The 20,340-nt window shown below is 37.1% G+C and overlaps 1 protein-coding gene across 2 annotated transcripts in view; it reads left to right on the forward strand.

The window, feature by feature from the left end:
* The window catches only part of ADK (adenosine kinase), a 531,760-nt gene that overhangs the window by 481,856 nt on the left and 29,564 nt on the right, over positions 1–20,340 (forward strand). For both annotated transcript variants that reach the window (XM_047072998.1, XM_047072999.1), the window contains exon 10: positions 7,611–7,697. In XM_047072998.1, the coding sequence (XP_046928954.1) occupies positions 7,611–7,697 (87 nt within the window). The remainder of the gene's footprint in view (positions 1–7,610; positions 7,698–20,340) is intronic.

The raw sequence follows: 20,340 nt of genomic DNA on the forward strand, positions 1-20,340 counted from the left end.
AGCCCAGAGCCCAACGCGGGGCTCGAACTCACGGACCGCGAGATCGTGACCTGAGCTGAAGTCGGACACTTAACCGACTGAGCCACCCAGGTGCCCCAATTCTGTCCATTCTCTATAAGGCTGCCAGAATAATCATTTTTTAATAATTTTTTTAAAGTTTATTTATTTTGAGAGCCGGGAGGGGCAGGAGAGGAGAGAGACAGAGAATCCCAAGTAGGCTCTTCACTGTCAATGCAGAGCCCAAAGTGGGGCTTGAACTCACAGACCACAAGATCATGACTTGAGCAGAAACCAAGAGTCAGTCACTTAACCAGGTTGGACTGAGCCACCCAGGCGCCCCCAGAATAATCTTTTTAAAACAAAGATGGGATCATGTCACTCCCCTGTTTAAAACCTTCCAGTGTTTTCCCATTTTACATAGAATGATATTCTACCAACCCCCACCACACACACTCACAGGCACACATATACACAGCCACACAATCTTGATACCCTCACTATAGTCTGGTTACAGTGGTCTTCTTAACTTTAAACAGGCTTAGCTCACCAAGCTTGTTGCTAGCCCAGAGCCTCTGCTCTTGAATATCTTGCACCTGTATCTTCACAAGGCTGGCTCCATCTTAGTATTGAAGTCTCAATTCAAACATCCCCTCTGCAGTGAAGTAACACCCATCTAGATTAACTTGCCCCTCTAGTCATACTTTATCACATCATCCTGTTTTATTTTCTTTATGGCACTTATTACTATCTCAAATTATCTTGTTCATTTTTTTGTTACTTGTATATTGTCTATCCTCACTAGAATGTAGGTCCCATGAGAGCAGGGTTTTTGTCTGTATTCCCAGTCTCTGACTGCCTGACACATGATAAGCTCTTAATAAGCATTTGTTGAATAAAGTAGCTGAACCAACACCAGACCAAAACCATGGGTCTTTTGAGTCCTAATCCAATGTTCCTCCAACTATTCCATTTATCCTGCCTTTCGTGAAAGCACTTACACCTTTGGAACTACAATAAGAATTGATATTCAGAATAATGACATTAACATGTGCTGTAGGATTCTCTATTATCAAAGAAAATTTTCATTCAGTTCAATAAACTAAACTAATTAAAGCAGGGATGTCATGGTATATTATTATATTAATACATTTAGAAAGATTTCTAACTAAAAATTAGACTTTGTGCTTTTTCTTTAGTTAACCAGAAAATTAAATTAACCCAGCTCTCTTCATTCCCCAAAAGTCCTTGTTAATTAGGATTGTTCTATAAATCTCTATTATTAGCAGAATTTGTCATCTGTTTCATTACCCTGTTTATTAGGGCAGTCTGAGCAGGGTGTCTTTGCTCATATCCTGGTATGTGTATCCTAATGAAAAACAAAAGCATTTCCTGGATTCTCACTTTTTTTCCTATTCTTTGACACAAGCATATTTCATGTTCTTTGTATAACAACTTAGTTTTCTTATGTCAGCCCCCTGTAAAAGAAGGAATGAAATTATAGACTTGGCTTTTAAGTACAATAATTAAATTTAGGGTCTGCCTAAAATAAAAGCATTAGTGCTTTGCAACATTGTATGTAATAACAGAAGACTTGAAAAAAAACAACCTGAAAGTCCATCAATAGAGGACTGCTTAAAAAAGTTATAGTATATCCATTCAGTGGACTATTATGCAGCAATTTAAAAAAGAAGACATTCTCTGCTTACCAACATAGAAAGATCTCCAAGTGAAAAAACATGGTCCAGAGCAGCCTGCATAGTATGATATGTTTTTGTTTAAGAAGAAAAAAAGAAGAATATGTTTGCTTGTGTATGCATAGAGAAATTCTGGGAGGATATACAGAAAAAAAATAACAGTGATAACCAGATTGGAAAGCAATACAATTAGAAACTGGATACATAGGAGATAAGAGGTGAGAAAGAGTTTAATAGCATACCTTTTCATAAATTTATATTTTTTAACTATATGTGTGCATTACCTATTCAAAAGTTTAAATTAAAAAAGGAAGGAAGGAAGGAAGGAAAGAAAGAAGGAAGGAAGGAAGGAAGGAAGGAAGGAAGGAAGGAAGGAAGGAACACAACTAAAAGTAATATGTGATTCTAGACTGGATCCTGTAGTGGATGAAAAAAAATGGTGTAAAGGACACTAGGACAATTAATAAAATTGGAATATGGAATACAGATTAGATAAAATAACAAGTTTTTTAATTTATTAATTATACTGTGGTTACTTAAAAGAGTATCTTTGTTTTTAGAAATAAACACTGCATTATTAAGAAGTAAAGGGCCTTATATATGCAATTTATGCTCAAATGGCTTGAAAGCATAAATAATAATAATAATTAATAAATAAATAAATATATATATATATATATATATATATATATGGAAGGATTGATAAAGAAATTTTGGCAAAATCTTAAAAACTGGTGAACCTGGATAAATGTTCCATGGGAATTCTCTTTCTCATCAAACTTTTCTGTAAGTTTAAAATTATGTCCAAATGAAAGGTTAATTAAAAACAAGCAAACAAAAATATTAATACTCTCTCATTATAAGGAATGACCAAGGTAGAGGAACCTCTTTTAAGAATCTTAAGAGTTTTAGTTTCTAACCTAGTTAAACTTTTCACTTCATGGTGAAGATTTTGCCATCACTCTTCTGTTTTTTCCATACCTGGGGATGCTTAGAGACAGTGGCAGAGGTGGTGACTATAGTCCACCTTGAGGTTGAAAACACCTCATCCTGCTATATATCTTCAACAGTTACATCTTGCCCACAATTTAGACGTGACATCAAAAAGTGTATAACAAAACATGACATTTTAAAATACCTTGAACAAAATTTTCAAAGGATATTATCATGAGGTTGTATGTATACAATGGTAAAAATATATAGTTAATTTGCTAGTGGTAAAGCTACAAAAACATGTAGTCTAATTGTTTGGCATTGAGTGCCTGAAGTTTTTATTATTTTTTCAGTTAGATATTGTGGCATTTGTATGAACTTGCCATCTCTACTATAATTGACTTAGCATTACAAACATGTGGAGATGTTTTGATTCTAACCAGAGTGTGTTCCTAAGTGATTAGGTAGTGAAGTTTATGTCAAAGTAAAGTGAAAAGTAAATTATTTGTTTATATAAACTGTCCAGAGAATGTTTGAATTTTATTATTTTATATTTTAAGTAAGCTAAATTTCATTGTTCTGAATGAAGGTACCCTGAGGCTCTTATCTAATAAATGACATCAAACAAATCTGGTATCAACTGACTTGTTCTTTTCTGTTTCCTGTCTGCTTGGAGAAGCTCATGATTTTGTGGTTTTATAGAAGGAAATCTGGAAAATAGAAATAATAATTCTTACATATTAATAATAATAATCCTTTTCCTTCTCACTTTAAAGAAGTTTGGAAAGATTTGAGGAGCAATGGCTCTGACTTACCTTTTTTTTTTTTTTAAAGATATAAAAAAATGTTGGAGCACCTGAATGGCTCAGTCAGTTGAGCATCCAACTTTGGCTCAGGTCACGATTTCACCGCTTCTGAGTTCGAGCCCTGCATAGGGCTCTCTGCTGACAGCTCAGAGCCTGGAGCCTGCTTCAGATTCTATCTCCCCCTCTCTCTCTGCCCCTCCCCCACTCACACTGTGTCCCTCTCTCTCTCAAAAATAAGTAAAAACATTTTTAAAAGATATAAAAAAATCTTTTGGGGCACTTGGCTGACTCAGTACAGCATGCAACTCTTTCTCTTGGGGTTGCGAGTTCGAGCCCCCCAAAAGGGCTTTGTTAAAGATTTATTAAAATCTTTAACAAAAAAGTCATATGATATAAAAAATTACTAAATCTTTTTATTAGTAATTCCATGTAGTATTAATAATATTCTCCCACATATTATATACTTCTAGTTTTTAAAACTTTTCTATCTGAGTATAATTGACACACTGTGTTGCATTAGTTTCAAGTATATAACAGAGTGATTCCACAACTCTATACATTATTCTGTGCTTACCACAAGTGTACCTGCCATCTGTCACCATACAACACTATTCCAGTTACCATTGACTATATTCACAATAGCCAAGATATGAAAGCAACCCTAGTGTCCATAGATATATGAAGGAATAAAGATGTATGTATACACACATACACACACACACACACACACAATGGAATATTATGAAGCCATAAAAAGAATGAGATCTTACCATTTGCAATGACATAAGTGGACCTAGAAGGTGTTATGCTAAGTGAAATAAGTCAGAGAAAGACAAATATCATATGATTTCACTTATATGTGAAATCTAAAAACAAAACAAATGAATAAACAAAAAGAAGGATTCAGACTTACAAACAAAGAGAACAAACTAGTGGTTGCCAGAGGGGAGGGAGATAGAAGAATGAGCAAAATGGGTGAAAGGAAGTGGGAGATACAGCTTTGCAGTTATTGAATGAATAAGTCACAGGAATAAAAGGCTCTGATTTATCCTAAGTACTTAATCAGAACTAACAATGTCATTTTTCTACAACTCAGACAGAAAGCTATTTTTTCTACTTCTTCCCACAGCTACTCCAGGCCCATTTCACACCTAAGAAAACTAGGTCCAAGTGAGTCATGTGAATGTCCTGGGCCTCATTAGCTGAATAATGTTCATGCCTATAAGTGTGTCTTAAGATTTAGTGAGGTATTTCATGTGTTCATACAGTAAATTGTCTAGAAGGCTATAGAATAGGTCATGCTGGTAAATACTGTCTAGTTAGTTGTGTGGGGAGTTAAATAGCTCTATAAACTAACTTAGATCATTTCATTTCAAAAAATCAGAATGTACCAACAATATAATTGAACTTAAATATTATTAAACATTGTTTAATCCTTCTTCAGTAATTTAGAACACATTTCAAGGTCTTACACATTTTCAGGGTCATTATTTTGAAAGGAGCTCTCATGATATAACTCTAGATACAGAAGATAATAGAGACTGGACTATATCCATACCAGTTTATGATAGTTCTTTTACAGTCTTGATATTCTTACATATTTATTTCCATTAATAAGTAGAAAAGGTGAAAAATTCTTTATATTACAAGAAATGAACTCTATGACATCTAAAGATAAAGCATCTCAAGGATCTACACATATATCCTGAAAATAGTTTTCATTTAGAATTTTCAGTACTTTACGGGCACCTGGGTGGCTCAGTCAGTTAAGCATCCAACTTTGGTTCAGGTCATGATCTCATGGTTCATGAGTTCAAGCCCCGCATTGGGCTGTCAGCACAGAGCCCGCTTTGGATCCTCTGTTCCCTTCTCTCTCTGCCCCTCTCCCACTTGTGCTGTCTCTCTCAAAAACAAATAAACATCTAAAAAAAATTATTTTTCAGTAGTTTAGATCAAGAAGTCATGATTCTTTTTTTTTGTTTTTTTTAATGTTTTATTTTATTTTTGAAAGAGAGAGAGACATAGCACGAGCAGGGGAGGGGTAGAGAGGGAAGGTTACACAGAATCTGAAGCAGGCTCCAGGCTCTGAGCTGTCAGTACAGAGCCCAGTGCAGGGTTTGAACCCATGGACCGTGAGATCATGACCTGAGACTGAGTCAGATGCCTAACCAACTGAACTACTACCAGGCACCCCAGAAGTCATGATTCTTAAGAACAGAGTTCAGAATCTCTCCCATCTTGAGTTAGGTTCTATTCATAATAACGATTTATCCAACCAAAAATCAATGACTTTTTCAAACAAAGAACTCAAGGAATTATATCTAATTATGGCTTACTTACCATTTGTATGTAATTATTTTAAAATCTGTACTCCAGTAATTAATTCTTATATTAATACTTGCATTACCTTAAGTGTTTTATAGACATTTTATTATTACGCAATGTAACCCTATTATAAATGGTAATGGCATCATTAACTTAGCCAATTTTACTTATTTAGTGGCTGTTTGTTCTTACTTTACAGTTGTTAATTCTCTTTATAGTATGACTTGTACTTGGAAGTAATAAAATCAGATTTCTTTATAAATATTTATGGTATAGTCCTTTTGCCTAAATCAAATTGTAGCCCTTTCCTAATTATTTCTAGTAAAGTCTGCTTGCTTTTTTTTTTCTGCCTTTGTAGCAATATATACTACACACTCCCTAGAAAATTTAATCCTGGATATTTATGCCTTAACTTCTAATTAATCAAAATGTTGTTAACTACCATGTTGTCCTGGTGTTAACAAAATGTGGAAAGTTAGTTACTTAAAGAGTTTAAGTAGATGCTTCTGATATGGAGTGTTAGTGTCTACAGTCATATGGTCAAAGGGATCACTAAGCGAAGAATCTTCATCTTGAAGATTATCATATCTGAGCTTATCTCTTGTTGAAAGTAACATTAGTACCAGGTAAGAGAAGGCAGACAAAATATGCTTTTTTATTTTTAATGTTTATTTATTTTTGAGAGAGAAACAGAGCATGAGCAGGGAGGGGCAGAAAGAGATGGAGACACAGAATCCTAAGCAGCATCCAGGCTCTCTGAGCTATCAGCGCAAAGCCCGATGCAGGGCTCAAACTCACAAACCAGGAGATCGTGACGTGAGCCAAAGTCAGATATTTAACCAACTAAGCTACCCAGGTGACCCCAGAACATGCTTTTTGAGATTCTTAGGTTCTTTATTAAGACCCTAAGGTGTTCAATATCTCTTTTTCCTCTCTTAGGTGAGAGTGAAGTTTACAAGTCTTTGGCCATATTTGTCCCCATAAGGGATGCAAATTTGTGATTTCAGAAGTTCAAGCCACCAATAAAAAGCACTATCCAATCTTTTACAGATGTCCTCTGGGCCAAATTTCATCACAAGTAACTCCATTCCACTGTTAAGGGCCAAGTTTAAAGTATTAGGTTACGTTATAGTCAAAACAACCAAGCCCTGGTCCAGACTGCTGTAAGGCAAGAACCCATTGCACTGTCCCTTTTGTCCTACCCAAGCACTCAGTGGTAGCTTTCCCTTTTGCTAGTTGACATATAGTTTAAAAGAAATAGGAACTCCTTTGTAAAAAGTAACCAGATTAGGTTATTTGTAATGAGCCCGCTAAAATCAGAAATTCTTAACATTGGCATGAAGTATCATAACGGAATAGTACTTACGTTTTTTATTATACCATTGTGATTATCTGTAGAGAAACACCCAAGACTCATTATTTATATATTTTAAATTTACAGCTCTTCAACTGTATCCAAGATTTCACTGCCAAGAATGCAGTCAGGCTTGAAGCTTTATTAGAGATCCATGATCCAATCCTTACAAACACTTTCTTTTGCTCGTAGTTTCTGTTCAAGTATTTATACTGTCCAGAAAGGTACTGCTATGATTTACAGTCATTCCCAAAATATGTGAACTACCCAGATATAACACATACAGCATGTATATGCTGAAAAGTACCCCAGAAAAGCATTGTTTACAGATGACTTTGCACCTTGGTTCCCAAGTACTCATGTACAGAATATGGAACTCAGGTTCTGTCTCTCTGTTTGATAATGAATGGTCAAGGAGCTTCAAACTTTACTAGGTGAGTTTGTATATTGAGTGTTATAAAGAGAAGTCAGTCTGCCTTTCTTTGGCTCTACTTGCAGAAAATGAAGTCACCGCGTTTGCTGTCTTGGATCAAAACCAGGAAGAAATTGTTGATACCAATGGAGCTGGAGATGCATTTGTTGGAGGTACAGACTCATTTATTTCATACTTACAAGTTAAACATTTCCTTTAACCCTTGCCTCTACCACTTAGCCAAGATTTATGAATTTAATAACTTAATTTCTTCTTGTAAATAATTAACTCCTAATGTTCTTTCCATATGCTACTATCACTGTGAATATTATAAGGTATTTTACAACAGGAAAAATACTTATTTTTGGCTTAAAGATAATTTTCTATTATGCTGTACCCCAGTCATTTGTGTGTGAGAATACTGCTTAAATAAGCTGCATCAAGTATAGTATATAGTATATTCATAGTCCTTCAGGCTTAAATGTCAACACATTGTTGTTCTTCTAAACAAGTTGTGGTGAATTTTAAACAGTATTCTAATAACTAAGGATGGTATCTTTAGATTGTATCATTTGGTTAAAACATCTGTTTCTAACACAGTAGTTAAATGTTTATGATATACTAGGAAGGGTTAAATTTTTGTCTGGTTCAGGCTTAGTAAGAACTGGCACAGGGCACCTGGGTGGCACAATTTGTAAGGACTAAATCATTTTTAGAATGAATACTCAAAAATAAGTTGAAGACAGTTGGAAGATCCTTTGCTTGATGACTTAGATTGATCTAAAATCTGGTTCAAAGGTTCTTTTGCTATGTCTAAACCCCTTCTAGTTAAGTGTAGTTAAGCTAGACTGTGGTCTCTAGAAAGCTTTACATTCCTGACTGATAATCCAGAAGAGTCCCTCCTGATCTCTGTTTATAACATCAGGCTTGAACAGGGACAAAAAAGGCAAATAGAGTTAACCATTGTCCTCCTTTCCTTGGAAGATAATTTGAATCATGGGAAACTTATCTCAAATTATGTAGTATTGTTTAAAATACAGATATTCTTAGGGCGCCTGGGTGGCTCAGTCGGTTGGGCGGCCGACTTCGGCTCAGGTCACGATCTCGCGGTCAGTGAGTTCGAGCCCCGCGTCGGGCTCTGTGCTGACGGCTCAGAGCCTGGAGCCTGTTTCAGATTCTGTGTCTCCCTCTCTCTGACTCTCCCCCATTCATGCTCTTTCTCTCTCTGTCTCAAAAATAAATAAATGTTAAAAAAAATTAAAAAAATAAAATAAAATAAAATATAGATATTCTTTTAATGATCTTTTTCACCAACATAAATTTCTCATGTTTCCTTCTTTGAAAATATTCATGCCTACTCTTTTTTTTTTTTTTTTAATTTTTTTTTTCAACATTTATTTATTTTTGGGACAGAGAGAGACAGAGCATGAACGGGGGAGGGGCAGAGAGAGAGGGAGACACAGAATCGGAAACAGGCTCCAGGCTCTGAGCCATCAGCCCAGAGCCCGACGCGGGGCTCGAACTCACGGACCGCGAGATCGTGACCTGGCTGAAGTCGGACGCCCAACCGACTGCGCCACCCAGGCGCCCCTTCATGCCTACTCTTAAATGAGCTGTTAACCAATAGACTCATACATGCCCCAATGCATGTCCTTTTCTTTGGAAAGAGTACATACCACAGATAACATTCTATTTTACTGCCATGCTTGTGTCTTTTGTGTCTATGCTCTGAAAGTCTTTATCATTGATTAGAGTATTTTGCAGCTATTTTTTCTATGCCTTATTTCTTCAGAGCTGTAAATCCATGTAGGCTAAAAATATCCTATCCAGAATTGGGCTAAATTCTGTAATACATTAAAGAAGCACCATGGATTTCTCACTTAAAATTGGTTAAACCAGAATATTCATACATAACTTTTTTTTTTTTTAATTTTAGAGAGTGTGCACATGAGTGGGGAGAGGGGTGAAGGGAGAGGGAGAGAGAGAGAATCTCAAGCACGTTCCATACTAAGCGCAGAGCCCAACACAGGGCTCGATGCAGGCCTCGATCCCACAACCTCAGGATCATGACCTCAGCCTAAATCAAGAGTGGATGCTTAACTGACTGAGCCACCCAGGCACCCCAGTACATAACTTTTAAACTTATACCTTGTGTGTGCATTATTTAAGTACTTTAAATACTTAAAACATTAAGTGTTCTATTTTTTTTAATATTTAGTAAGGTACCATCATATTTAGTAGTGACCTAATTAGTCACTACCTTCAGTCCTGGGCTGCCCTGCAAAAACAAACTCCTTTACAAATACCTACCTATAAGTTCCCAGTACTGGGTAAAAACATAGGGACTTTCTGAGGGTGAGAGAAGTCATTCTTAGGGTACTGAAGCTACCCATTTGTATCGTGGTAAGGGTAATAAATGAACTACCTCAGGGTGCCTGGGTGGCTCAGTCGGTTACGCGTGCGGCTTCGGCTCAGGTCATGATCTCGCAGTTTCTGAGTTCGAGCCCCGCGTTGGGCTCTGTGCGACAGCTCGGAGCCTGGAGCCTGCTTTGGATTCTGTGTCTCCCTCTCTCTCTGCCCCTCCCTGCTCATGCTGTCTCTCTCTGTCTCTCAAAAATAAATAAATGTTAAAAAAAATTTTTTTTTAAATAAATGAACTACCTCACCAAGACACTTGGGCTCTCTGTTACAGGATTTTCAGCCTCTTTTTTATTTCACTCTACCTACCTATGATTTATTGTTGGGGTACAGTGAGGTAAGTGGTAAGGGAAGTATGTTGAACAGGGATCCACAAACTTTTTTTATAAAGGGCCAGAAAGTGAATATTTTAGGTTTGCAAGTCATATGCAAGCTGTATTACATATTCCAGTTTTGTTTGTTTGTGTATTTGCTTTTTGTTTTGGTTTAGGTTTTTTACAACACTCTAAAAATGTAAAAACCTTTTGTATCTCTCCAGTTACACAAAAACAGGCCACAGGCTGGAATTGGCCCTCAGGCTCTAATTTGTCAACCCCTTGTGTAATATGTTGGCAGCTTCCTCACTTTTTTCACTTTCATCATACCCTGGATCCAAACAGTGGATTTCACTACATGCTGTTGAAATCACTATAGAGAAGGTGGAAGGCAGGCTGACAGTAGGCAGGACTTTACTGGTACTACCTCAATGAGATAGCCATTTTTCTCACTTTAACCCTACTCTGATCAATTTCCAGGATAATCAGATCCTGACAGATTGAGTCATGCAACGACATGAACACTCCAATGTCATTTTAGAACTGAAATACTTATCTGGGCATGTTTAGCACATTCTGTGTAAGTCAAACTATACAGTATAACAATAGGTAACATTTATACAGCACCTACTAGCCAATCAGCATCTTAAGCATTTTACAAATATTAATTCATTTAATGTTCATAAAATCTCACTGAGGTCGGTTATTTTTAACCCCATTTTACTGATGAGAAAACTGAGATACAGAGGGGTTAGGTAACTTGCTCAAAGTCTCATAGCTAGAAAGTAATAGGGACAAAATTCTAATCCAGGCAGACTGGCTCCAGAGTCAGTGTCCTTACTGCACTGTTGCTTCTCTAAACTTTTAGAGGAGTCTCATCATTAGGACTGAGAGCCACAGACCAGCCTTACTAACCAAAGCTGTTTTTTTGCCAAAGAGAATCTTTCTGTTATCTGAATAGATGATTTTGTGTATTGAACAGGAGCTTTTGTTATCTGATAGGAATCATGAGGACTCTAGGGTAAGATTGTTGCAGAAAAGAAAGAGAAAGTGAAAGGGAAAATAATCGAAGGACTATAGTCCCTGGTGAGTTTGAACCAGGAGCTTTTTGCTAAGCAGTAGAATCGATTGCACTACAGAGATACAGAAAGATCGTAAACTTGCTGGGTCAGCATGGAATCTGAATACAAGGAGTTATATGAATCAACCATTTAATAGCACCAAACTAATGCATTCCATTTTACAATAGAGATGGTCTTGTTAGTTGGAAATACTAAAACAAAAATCTCATTGGTTAAAAACCCCTACTTCCATCTCTACACTAGGGAAAGCCTTTCTACTAGGATCGGAAATACTCCAGCTGTTGAAGCTTACTTCTCTACCTTGAATATGAATAGAGAGGCAATAGCAGCTTTTACATTTACTATGTAGTTTCTTCTTCTTTGCTCTATTTTATTGCCTGATTAACATATCTCCTCTGACTGACACATTCTATCCTTAGATAGTTAATATATTCCTCCTATTACTTTTGAGTTTTGTTGGCTTAAGAGTATTTCTGTCTTTTGTGACTTGCATTACTATATTCCAGTCCCAGTTTCTTAGATGAAGCATCACTTCATCTACCATGTGCTAATTACATATCCCAGTACCAGAGTGCCATGTGTTCTTATTAGCCACATAAGAGATATATAACTATAGTACATCATAGATTTTCATGTATAATTTTAAAATGAGTACCCCAAATGTATATAAATTAAATTCATAGTTCCATCTCAAGTGTTCAGTAACAGTGACAATTCCCTCTAGCCTCTACAAGCATGCTTCCTTGTTCTATTTGGAGATCTTAAGAACTCTGTAACATTTGCCCTTTATTTGTCCATAGCCAGGCCTGATGGAACTACCCTTTTCACATTCTCCCTCAAAAGCCCAAGTGCTACGATTGTACCCTTGGAAATGGAGACAATTCTATAATCTCTAAGTGTGATTTCCTAATTTCCCAGGTCAGGAGAAAATTTCTTCCTGTTGTCCTGCTGTGCTTTGTCACAGCAGGTCTGCCTTTTCATTTGGAACCCTCTTTGTCACTGCCATAGTAACAAATGGAAACATTGAGAACATTTTGTGACAGGCACTGTCATTGTTCCTGGTGAAATCTCTTCCCCTGTGTCTTCCCGGTAAATGAAACTGAGAAGAAAAATCATAACAAATAACATGAAAGGGGACCTAATCAATATGTTCCCAGTGGGCTGTCAATACCAGCCTGTGTTAATCTAATATGATTTAGTTGTAAGTTTTATGGCAGCTGTAGGAATATGGACTAGACCTACAAATCACTAAAAGTGAGTACACCTTTGACAGATTATACCCAAGAACATATATATATAGCTCTCAGATAAAAGACTAGAGACCTCACCCAAGAACCAACATTCTTAGGATTAAAAAAGCTTCGTTAAATGTAGTTAAGAGCCATATATAGCTTAGAACAGTTTCTTTTGAGTGACAGTAAAGTAACTGTGCTAACCTCTAATACTTTTTATTTTTAAGTTTCTCATGACAGCTTTAGCAGAGAAAATATATCACCCTAAAAGATATTACCTATAGTATACAAATGACTATTAAATGCACTTAGCAATCACAATGTAAATAATTACCCTATTTCCCATCTAATAAGAAGAAACATCAATTTTACTTTATAATTCATTTTCAAGAAAGAATTTTGGTTAAGAGAAAAAGGTTTAAGTTTCTCAAACAAGGATGCTACTTCCTTCTCAAGTAACACGCGTCTATACGTCTGAGAGTCATGGGGATTTTCTAAATTATCTTCGTATTTTCTATTCTCACCTTGTTTATTTGTTCCCAAACGTGTAACTTGCTCTCTTGTTCTTAATTGCTGCTAAATTGTGCTGTGCAAAGAAGTGGCACAGAATTCTTGTGATATTTTTTCTGCACTACCTCTTTTCTTAGCTGTCCAACTCAGAAAATTAGAAAATAACTTAAATATGTCATTTCTCACAACAATTCACTCAAGAATCAAAACTTTCATATAGCACTCATTGTATGCAGAGGATTTATTGGATGATGACCAAGATACGAGTTGCATACTCCTACTCACCCCCACACTCACACCCAAGGAAACAATAATACCTTTCCCTGTCTTGTAACTTCAGTAGGACATCTTTGGTATTTTATTTCTTTTTCTTTTTTTTTTTTTTAATGTTTATTTATTTTTGAGAGAGAGAGAGCGTGAGCAGGGCAGGGGCGGAAAGAGAGGGAGACACAGAATCCAAAGCAGGCTCCAGGCTCTGAGCTGTCAGCACAGAACCCGATAACGGAGCTTGAACTCATGAGCTGTGAGATCATAACATGAGCCAAAGTCGGATGCACAACCAACTGAGCCACCCAGGAATTTTATTTCTTAGGCAGCGGTTTTCCTTAAAACCATCAAATGCAGTATGAAATTGACTTCATCATTCAGAATAGGAAATTCACCATGGACAGCAGCCCAAGTTCACAGTGGGGGAGGGGGGATTCATACCTTGCACAGTCATAGGACACTCTGCCATGCACAGTCATAGGACACTTCACGACATGCTATTCTGGTGCTGATGTGGGACCAGGAACAAGTTTCAAGAACAATTGCCTAAAGTTATTTAAGTCTTTGTTGGCTTAAAGAGGTAGATGATTCTGAAGCCATGACAAAAAAAAGAGAAATAACTTTGGTTCACATGGAATACTGGATAATTTTAGGTTGTAAAGTCTGGGGGCGCCTGAGTAGCTCAGTCGGTTAAGCATTCGACTTCGGCTCGGGTCATGATCTCACAGTTCATGGATTCGAGTCCAGTGTTGGGCCCTGTGCTGACAGCTCAGAGCCTGGAGCCTACTTTGGATTCTGTGTCTCCCTCTCTCTGTGCCCCTCCCCTGCTCACACTCTGTCTCTCTCTCTCTCTCTCTCAAAAATGAATAAACGTTAAAAAAAAAAATAGGGCGCCTGGGTGGCGCAGTCGGTTAAGCGTCCGACTTCAGCCAGGTCACGATCTCGCAGTCCATGAGTTCGAGCCCCGCGTCGGGCTCTGGGCTGATGGCTCAGAGCCTGGAGCCTGTTTCCGATTCTGTGTCTCCCTCTCTCTCTGCCCCTCCCCCGTTCATGCTCTGTCTCTCTCTGTCCCAAAAATAAATAAACGTTGAAAAAAAATAATAATAATGAAGTTGTAAAGTCTAGAATTTCTCACAAACATGAATGCTTCCTCAAAGAACTAGTATCCTGGATGGCCTCCACCTAGAACAATTATAACTAGATAATGGAATTCAAAGGACTTTGTCTTCTGGGAGATTTCAATAAGACAGATAGTCTGAGCCATGTAGACTATCAGACCCTGAAGTTCAAATATGAAACTAAGTTTTCTAAATTTGCAGGTTATTGAGAAATATTTATTCTAAGAAAACAATGTTGATATTTATAAGATTGTATTTAGTGACAGAGGGCCAGAGGAAATGTCATAAGCAACATTTCTGAAGTTAATTTTCTTAGATAGAATTGTGAAATGGCAAAATATATGCGTATCACTTTCCTGGTCTTGAATATTTACTAGTCAAATGGAACTAATTTGAATTCATTAGTGGACCCAACTGCTATTACATGGACTTGATCAATCTTACCTACCATATCTGTCTGGTTCATATAACATGTATTAGTTGTATACATAACAAACCACCCCCAAAACTTTGTGACCTAAAACAACAACCATTTATTTAGCTCCATAAGTCTGTTGATTGGCAGCTAGGCCAAGGCTCAGCTGGGCAGTTCCTCTGTCTCAGAGGTGGAAAAGATCAAGTATGCCCAAAGTCACAGTGAAAACCAGGATTCAAACTCAAAGTTTGACCCCAGAGTTCTTAGCACTAATTATTTTGTTATACTCTGTTCCATTAGTATATCATCTTATCTTCCCCTCCAAAGGAGGAGAAATAGCCAAAATGGTTTTCTAAACACTAGTCTATAGACTGATGCCTATGACCTAACAGATTTTATCAATCAATAAATACCAAGATTAAAAAAAGTAGGAGCAATATAATAAGTTTTCATGAAGCTAAATGTATTCAGTTTTAGATCTTGTCTTAATTGTGTTTGAATTTGTTACAGTGTACCTTCATTGGCTTTGTAATTTATATAAATAAAATAATTAAAGTCATGTTAGTAGTGCTGATGCATAGCCTGGCTAATCTTGGGACCTAGCAGAAGTCTTAGTCATGGTAAAAAAGTGATTAAAAACAACTTTCCAAACTACTTATATGAAAATTTGTATGAAACAGAACCTCTGATGTTGTAAAGCTGCTTACTATCAATAGTCTGAATAAAACATAAATTACACAATTACTAAATTCACAACTGTTCTCACTTCAGATATATGAATTCCCAAACCTGGGGTATGAACACTGGCTCTTAATTTTTTTTTTTCATTTAATTATCCAGCTAACATTGACCTTTTATAGAGATGAGATATGTTTGGTTTTTTTGAAGAAATTTTTTTAATGTTTATTTTTGAGAGAGAGAAAGACAAAGCATGAGTGGGGGAGGGGCAGAGAGAGAGGGAGACACAGAATCTAAAGCAGGCTCCAGGCTCTGAGCTGTCAGCACAGAGCCCGACACAGGGCTTGAACTCATGAACTGAGAGATCATGACCTGAGCTGAAGTCGCATGCTTAGCCAACTGAGCCACCCAGGCGCCCCGAGATATGTTTGTTTTATTTCTAGTCCATGAAATAGATGGCAAATTAAAAACCAGTTTCTATCATCAAACACTCTTAAAATTTTAGAATCACCCTTCTGGTAAGAATTGTCAGCTGAGCAAATGAAGGTTTTTCAGTTGAGTTAAATGACAGTATTAGTTGTCTTGCTTATGAATTCGGGCATAAATATGCTCACATAAATAAGTTTTCTATCATCTTCTTATTCTGGCAGCTATGACCTTCCTTGTCCTGATGAGCCTTTTTGTTTTTTAACTATATTATATGTTAGTGCTGAAAGGGAATACTTTTAAAAATCACATTTCCTGGTTTTCAGGTTTTCAAACTGTTTACAGTCACCAAAGTATGTTCAAATGAGGTCTTATCTGAATCAAAATGAAATGAGATTAAACAAATCCTCATTTGGTCTTATTCACATTGTATTTGGTGGCTCATAAACAACTCCCTGGAACGAGTTGATGTTAGGTATGAAAGCCGTGGTCTGTTCAGAAGTCCCCATTTGATGGATGAGGAAAGTGAATCCCATAGAAAGGGACTTAATTGCAAATATGCAGTACTAGGAGACAGATCTCCTGACTCATTAATTCATGGTTCAATAATTACACATGTTAATAACCCAGATGAAAGTTTTTCGTTGAGCAGTCTGTTACATAGGCCTCTTAGAAATATATAGGTCAAGACAAGAGTCAATATCCCAAATAGATAGAAGTCTTTGATGTACATTTTCTTGGCATATGGGCATCCAAGATGTTTGACTTCAACTATAAACAAAAGCATATGCTAAAACTCTTATTTTGGAAAGAACCACAACAGAGATCACACATTAGGTTTAAAATTCAAATTCTAACCTGATCTTGCACATTTCTGATTCATAAGGAGGAATGATCTTTAAAGCAGTATTTTGAAAGGGGTTGGGGCAGAAGAGCAACTTAACTATACAAGTAAAACATATGGTTTAGTGGTCCTCTTCAGGATCTTGCCTGAATTGGGGGCATTTAAAAGGTTTTTGGTTTGAGTTTTGTTTTGTTTTTTAATTCAAATGCAGTATCCCATGCCATGTTAATAGAATTTGACAGGTTTCCATTTTCAGTCACCAGAAAGAGGAAATAAGTTATCCTCATAGTTACAGCACTGGCCACTTGCCCATATATTATACCATGCTGCTCAGTTGCTCATTTTGTGTGGGAGGATGTGTGGTGCTAAGCTATTATAAAGAAACCTTTGCTCTGAATTGACTTCCTGTCCATGTCAGTCACTTGCCCATCTGACACTACTTAGGCTTTGGTTTTCATTATACAAATACCTGCTAAGTCAGACCTTTCCCTGGCAGGCAAAGTAGCTTTTTAGGTTGTTTCAAAATTTAATGTTTGTTGATTTTCTTTTTCCAGAAAACTATGTATTTTCTAGCATATATATGGATCATAACTTGTTACTTGAGTTCATGACTAGTTGGTAGTCAATATGAAATCAAAACATAAGAAAACAAAATTTTACTAACTAGACTACATAGAAAATGAAAGAAAAAGAGTTCACATCTGAGCACTTTTCCCTTGAGGGAAACCATTACTTTGTCACATCTGGGTAGTCTAAGCTAGCCAAATTGAAGTGGGAATTTCCTGCCAGATGTTAGTCCTTTGAGCAACCTGTGAAAATCTAAAAGAGGGTATATGAGATCTTATTTGGTAGGGCTATAGCCACTGTGGAAGCTCACTCCTAATAGGTAGCAGACATTTTTATGTACTACCACTAGTTAGGAGGTTGTGTGGCCTATCTAAAGCTAACACTGTTTGGTCTTGTTAAATACATAAATATGGAAGGCCTAATTTGGGAAGTACAACATCAAGTCTCACAGATATTCTAGCAAGAGTAAGTACTGCATTGCAATGACCTCCCAAATGTACATGACAAAAGTTCTGTTTCGTTAAGAAAAAGAAGGTAAGACTGAGCCATCCAGGTACTCCATATAACTTGAATAAGGTCATTTTACAAAGGCACTGAACCAAAATAAGCCTCTAAATATGAAGGAAATTAAGAATCTGAAATGGCAGGGAAAATACCAAGTATTTACATCAGCTTCCTGTTCCACATGCACATGGGAATTAGGAAGCAAAAATTTCATTCGGAAGAGTTGTGCACAAGAAGTAGAAATGCTTTTATCCAATTGAAACAAGAAACATTTTTAAGGGGGGGAAAAAGACTTTCCACATGATCTCACTGTTTTTGTCATCCTCTTAAAGGAAAATATTGACATTTACCAGACTGTTTGCTCCAGCTTTCTGATCTCCTGCAGTTTATTTTTATAACAACCTTATCGATGGGCCTCTTACCCAGCTCTCTAGGTTTAACTGAGTTGAGTCGATTTGTTACCACAGCTTCAAGTAGCTGTTACAGAACAAGCAAGACATCCTAATAAAGCTGTAAATGTGTTTACTCAAACAGAGTATTGATTTAACTTGGAGAGGGAGAAACCAGTGCTTAGCACAGTGTCAGGGTGGATGAATTTCACTGCAGCTTTTCATTGTCATCTGTCATGGTTGTGAAACACTAAGTAAAGCCATCAGAGGATAATTAGAAGTACCAGAAATTTAGCCCCTAAAATCAGTTAACCGCTTGGGAGTTTTGTAGCTTAATTAGCTTTTATTAAAAATTTCCTCCAGTAATAATAGTCAAGCACTTTTAATGATGTTTTCAGATAGAGCAAGATTTCCAGGTTGTGACTTGTTAAATATATGAATTTAACAGGTAAAGGTTTTCCAGAGTTTTTCTCACTAATTAGGCTAACACCAGAACACAATGTAAAGACACCGTGATCTGTTCTCAAACCAGCAAAAGTACATGATTTTTCTGAAAAATCCATTTCAAAGGAGTAGTAAAACAATTATAAAATATTTAAAACACATGTTGTTGTAGAAAAAATACCCTGTTAACATCTTTATTAAATGTAAATGTTTAATACATAAAACTACAAACATAAATGTTTAATTACATAAAACTGTCAATACCACCCTTGTTTCTAGATACCTTTTTTTTTTTTTTTTTTTAGAGAGAGAGCACAGGAGCTGGGGAGAGGGGCATAGGGGGAGGGAGGGAGGGAGAGAGAGAGAGAGGAGAGAGAATCTTAAGCAGTTCCATGCTCAGCATAGAGCCCAATGTGGGGCTTGATCTCAAGACCCTGGGATCATGACCCAAGCCCATATCAAGAGTTGGATGCCAAACCACCTGAGCCACCCAGGCACCCCTAGATACCATTCTTCATTTTTTAAATGTTTATTTATTTATCTGGGGGGAGAGCAGAAAGAGAGGAAGAGAGAGAATCCCAAGCAGGCTCCACATTGTCAGCACAAAGCCCAGCATGGGGCTTGATCTCACAACTGTGAGATCATGACCTGAGCTGAAATCAAGAGTCAGACACTTAACTGACTGAGCCACCCAGATGCCCCACCATTCTTCATTAAAAAAGAATCTAAAATATTCTGGTTTGGGGCGACTGGGTGACTCAGTGGGTTAACCATTCGACTTCAGCTCAGGTCACGTTTGTGAGTTCAAGCCCTGCATCAGGCTCTGTGCTAACAGCTCAGAGCCTGGAGCCTGCTTCGGTTTCTGTGTCTCCCACTATCTCCACCCCTCCTCTGCCCTCTCTCTCTCTCTCAAAAAATGAATTAAAACATTAAAAAAATTTTTTTAAATAAAGTAAAATATTCTGGCATGCTATAAGTTAGTCATCATCTTAAAGATTAAAAAAGTTGATGTGGGGCATCTGGGTGGCTCAGTTGGTTAAGCATCCAACTTCAGCTCATCTCACGGCTAGTGGGTTCAAGCACCCTATGAAGCTCTGTGCTCCAGCTCAGCTGGAGCCTGCTTAGGATTGCTTCCTTCTCTGTCTGCCCCTCCCCCACTTGTGCTCTGCCTCTCTCTACCTCAAATATAAATAAATATTAAAAATGATTTTTTTCAAGTTGTAAACCTGTGTAAAGAAAAGTTCAGACTGAGGAGTTGCTTACCTTCTATAGAAATTGAATTAGCTATTAAATTTGATAAAAGGTATTCATATAAACACTCTACCCGCCCTCTTGCAAATGGCTTCAAAAATGTCATGGTCAAAAAAAAATCACCTAGGATGATGAACACAAAACTGAAAACTTATTTAAAATAAGTTTGGGATGCCTGGGTAGCTCAGTTGAGCATCCAATTCTTGATATCAGCTTAGGTTATGATCCCAGAGTCATGGGATTGAGCCCAGTGTCAGGCTCCACATTCAGCATGGAGTCTGCTTAAGATTCTCTCTCTCCCTCTGCTCCTCTCCCCTGCTCATGCTGTCTCTATAAAATAAATAAAATAAGGGGTGC

The sequence above is a fragment of the Lynx rufus genome, unplaced genomic scaffold (assembly GCF_022079265.1).
Source record: "Lynx rufus isolate CCGP_SWC_20201006 ecotype Redwood Valley unplaced genomic scaffold, mLynRuf1.p SCAF_11, whole genome shotgun sequence".
Classification (NCBI taxonomy): domain Eukaryota; kingdom Metazoa; phylum Chordata; class Mammalia; order Carnivora; family Felidae; genus Lynx; species Lynx rufus.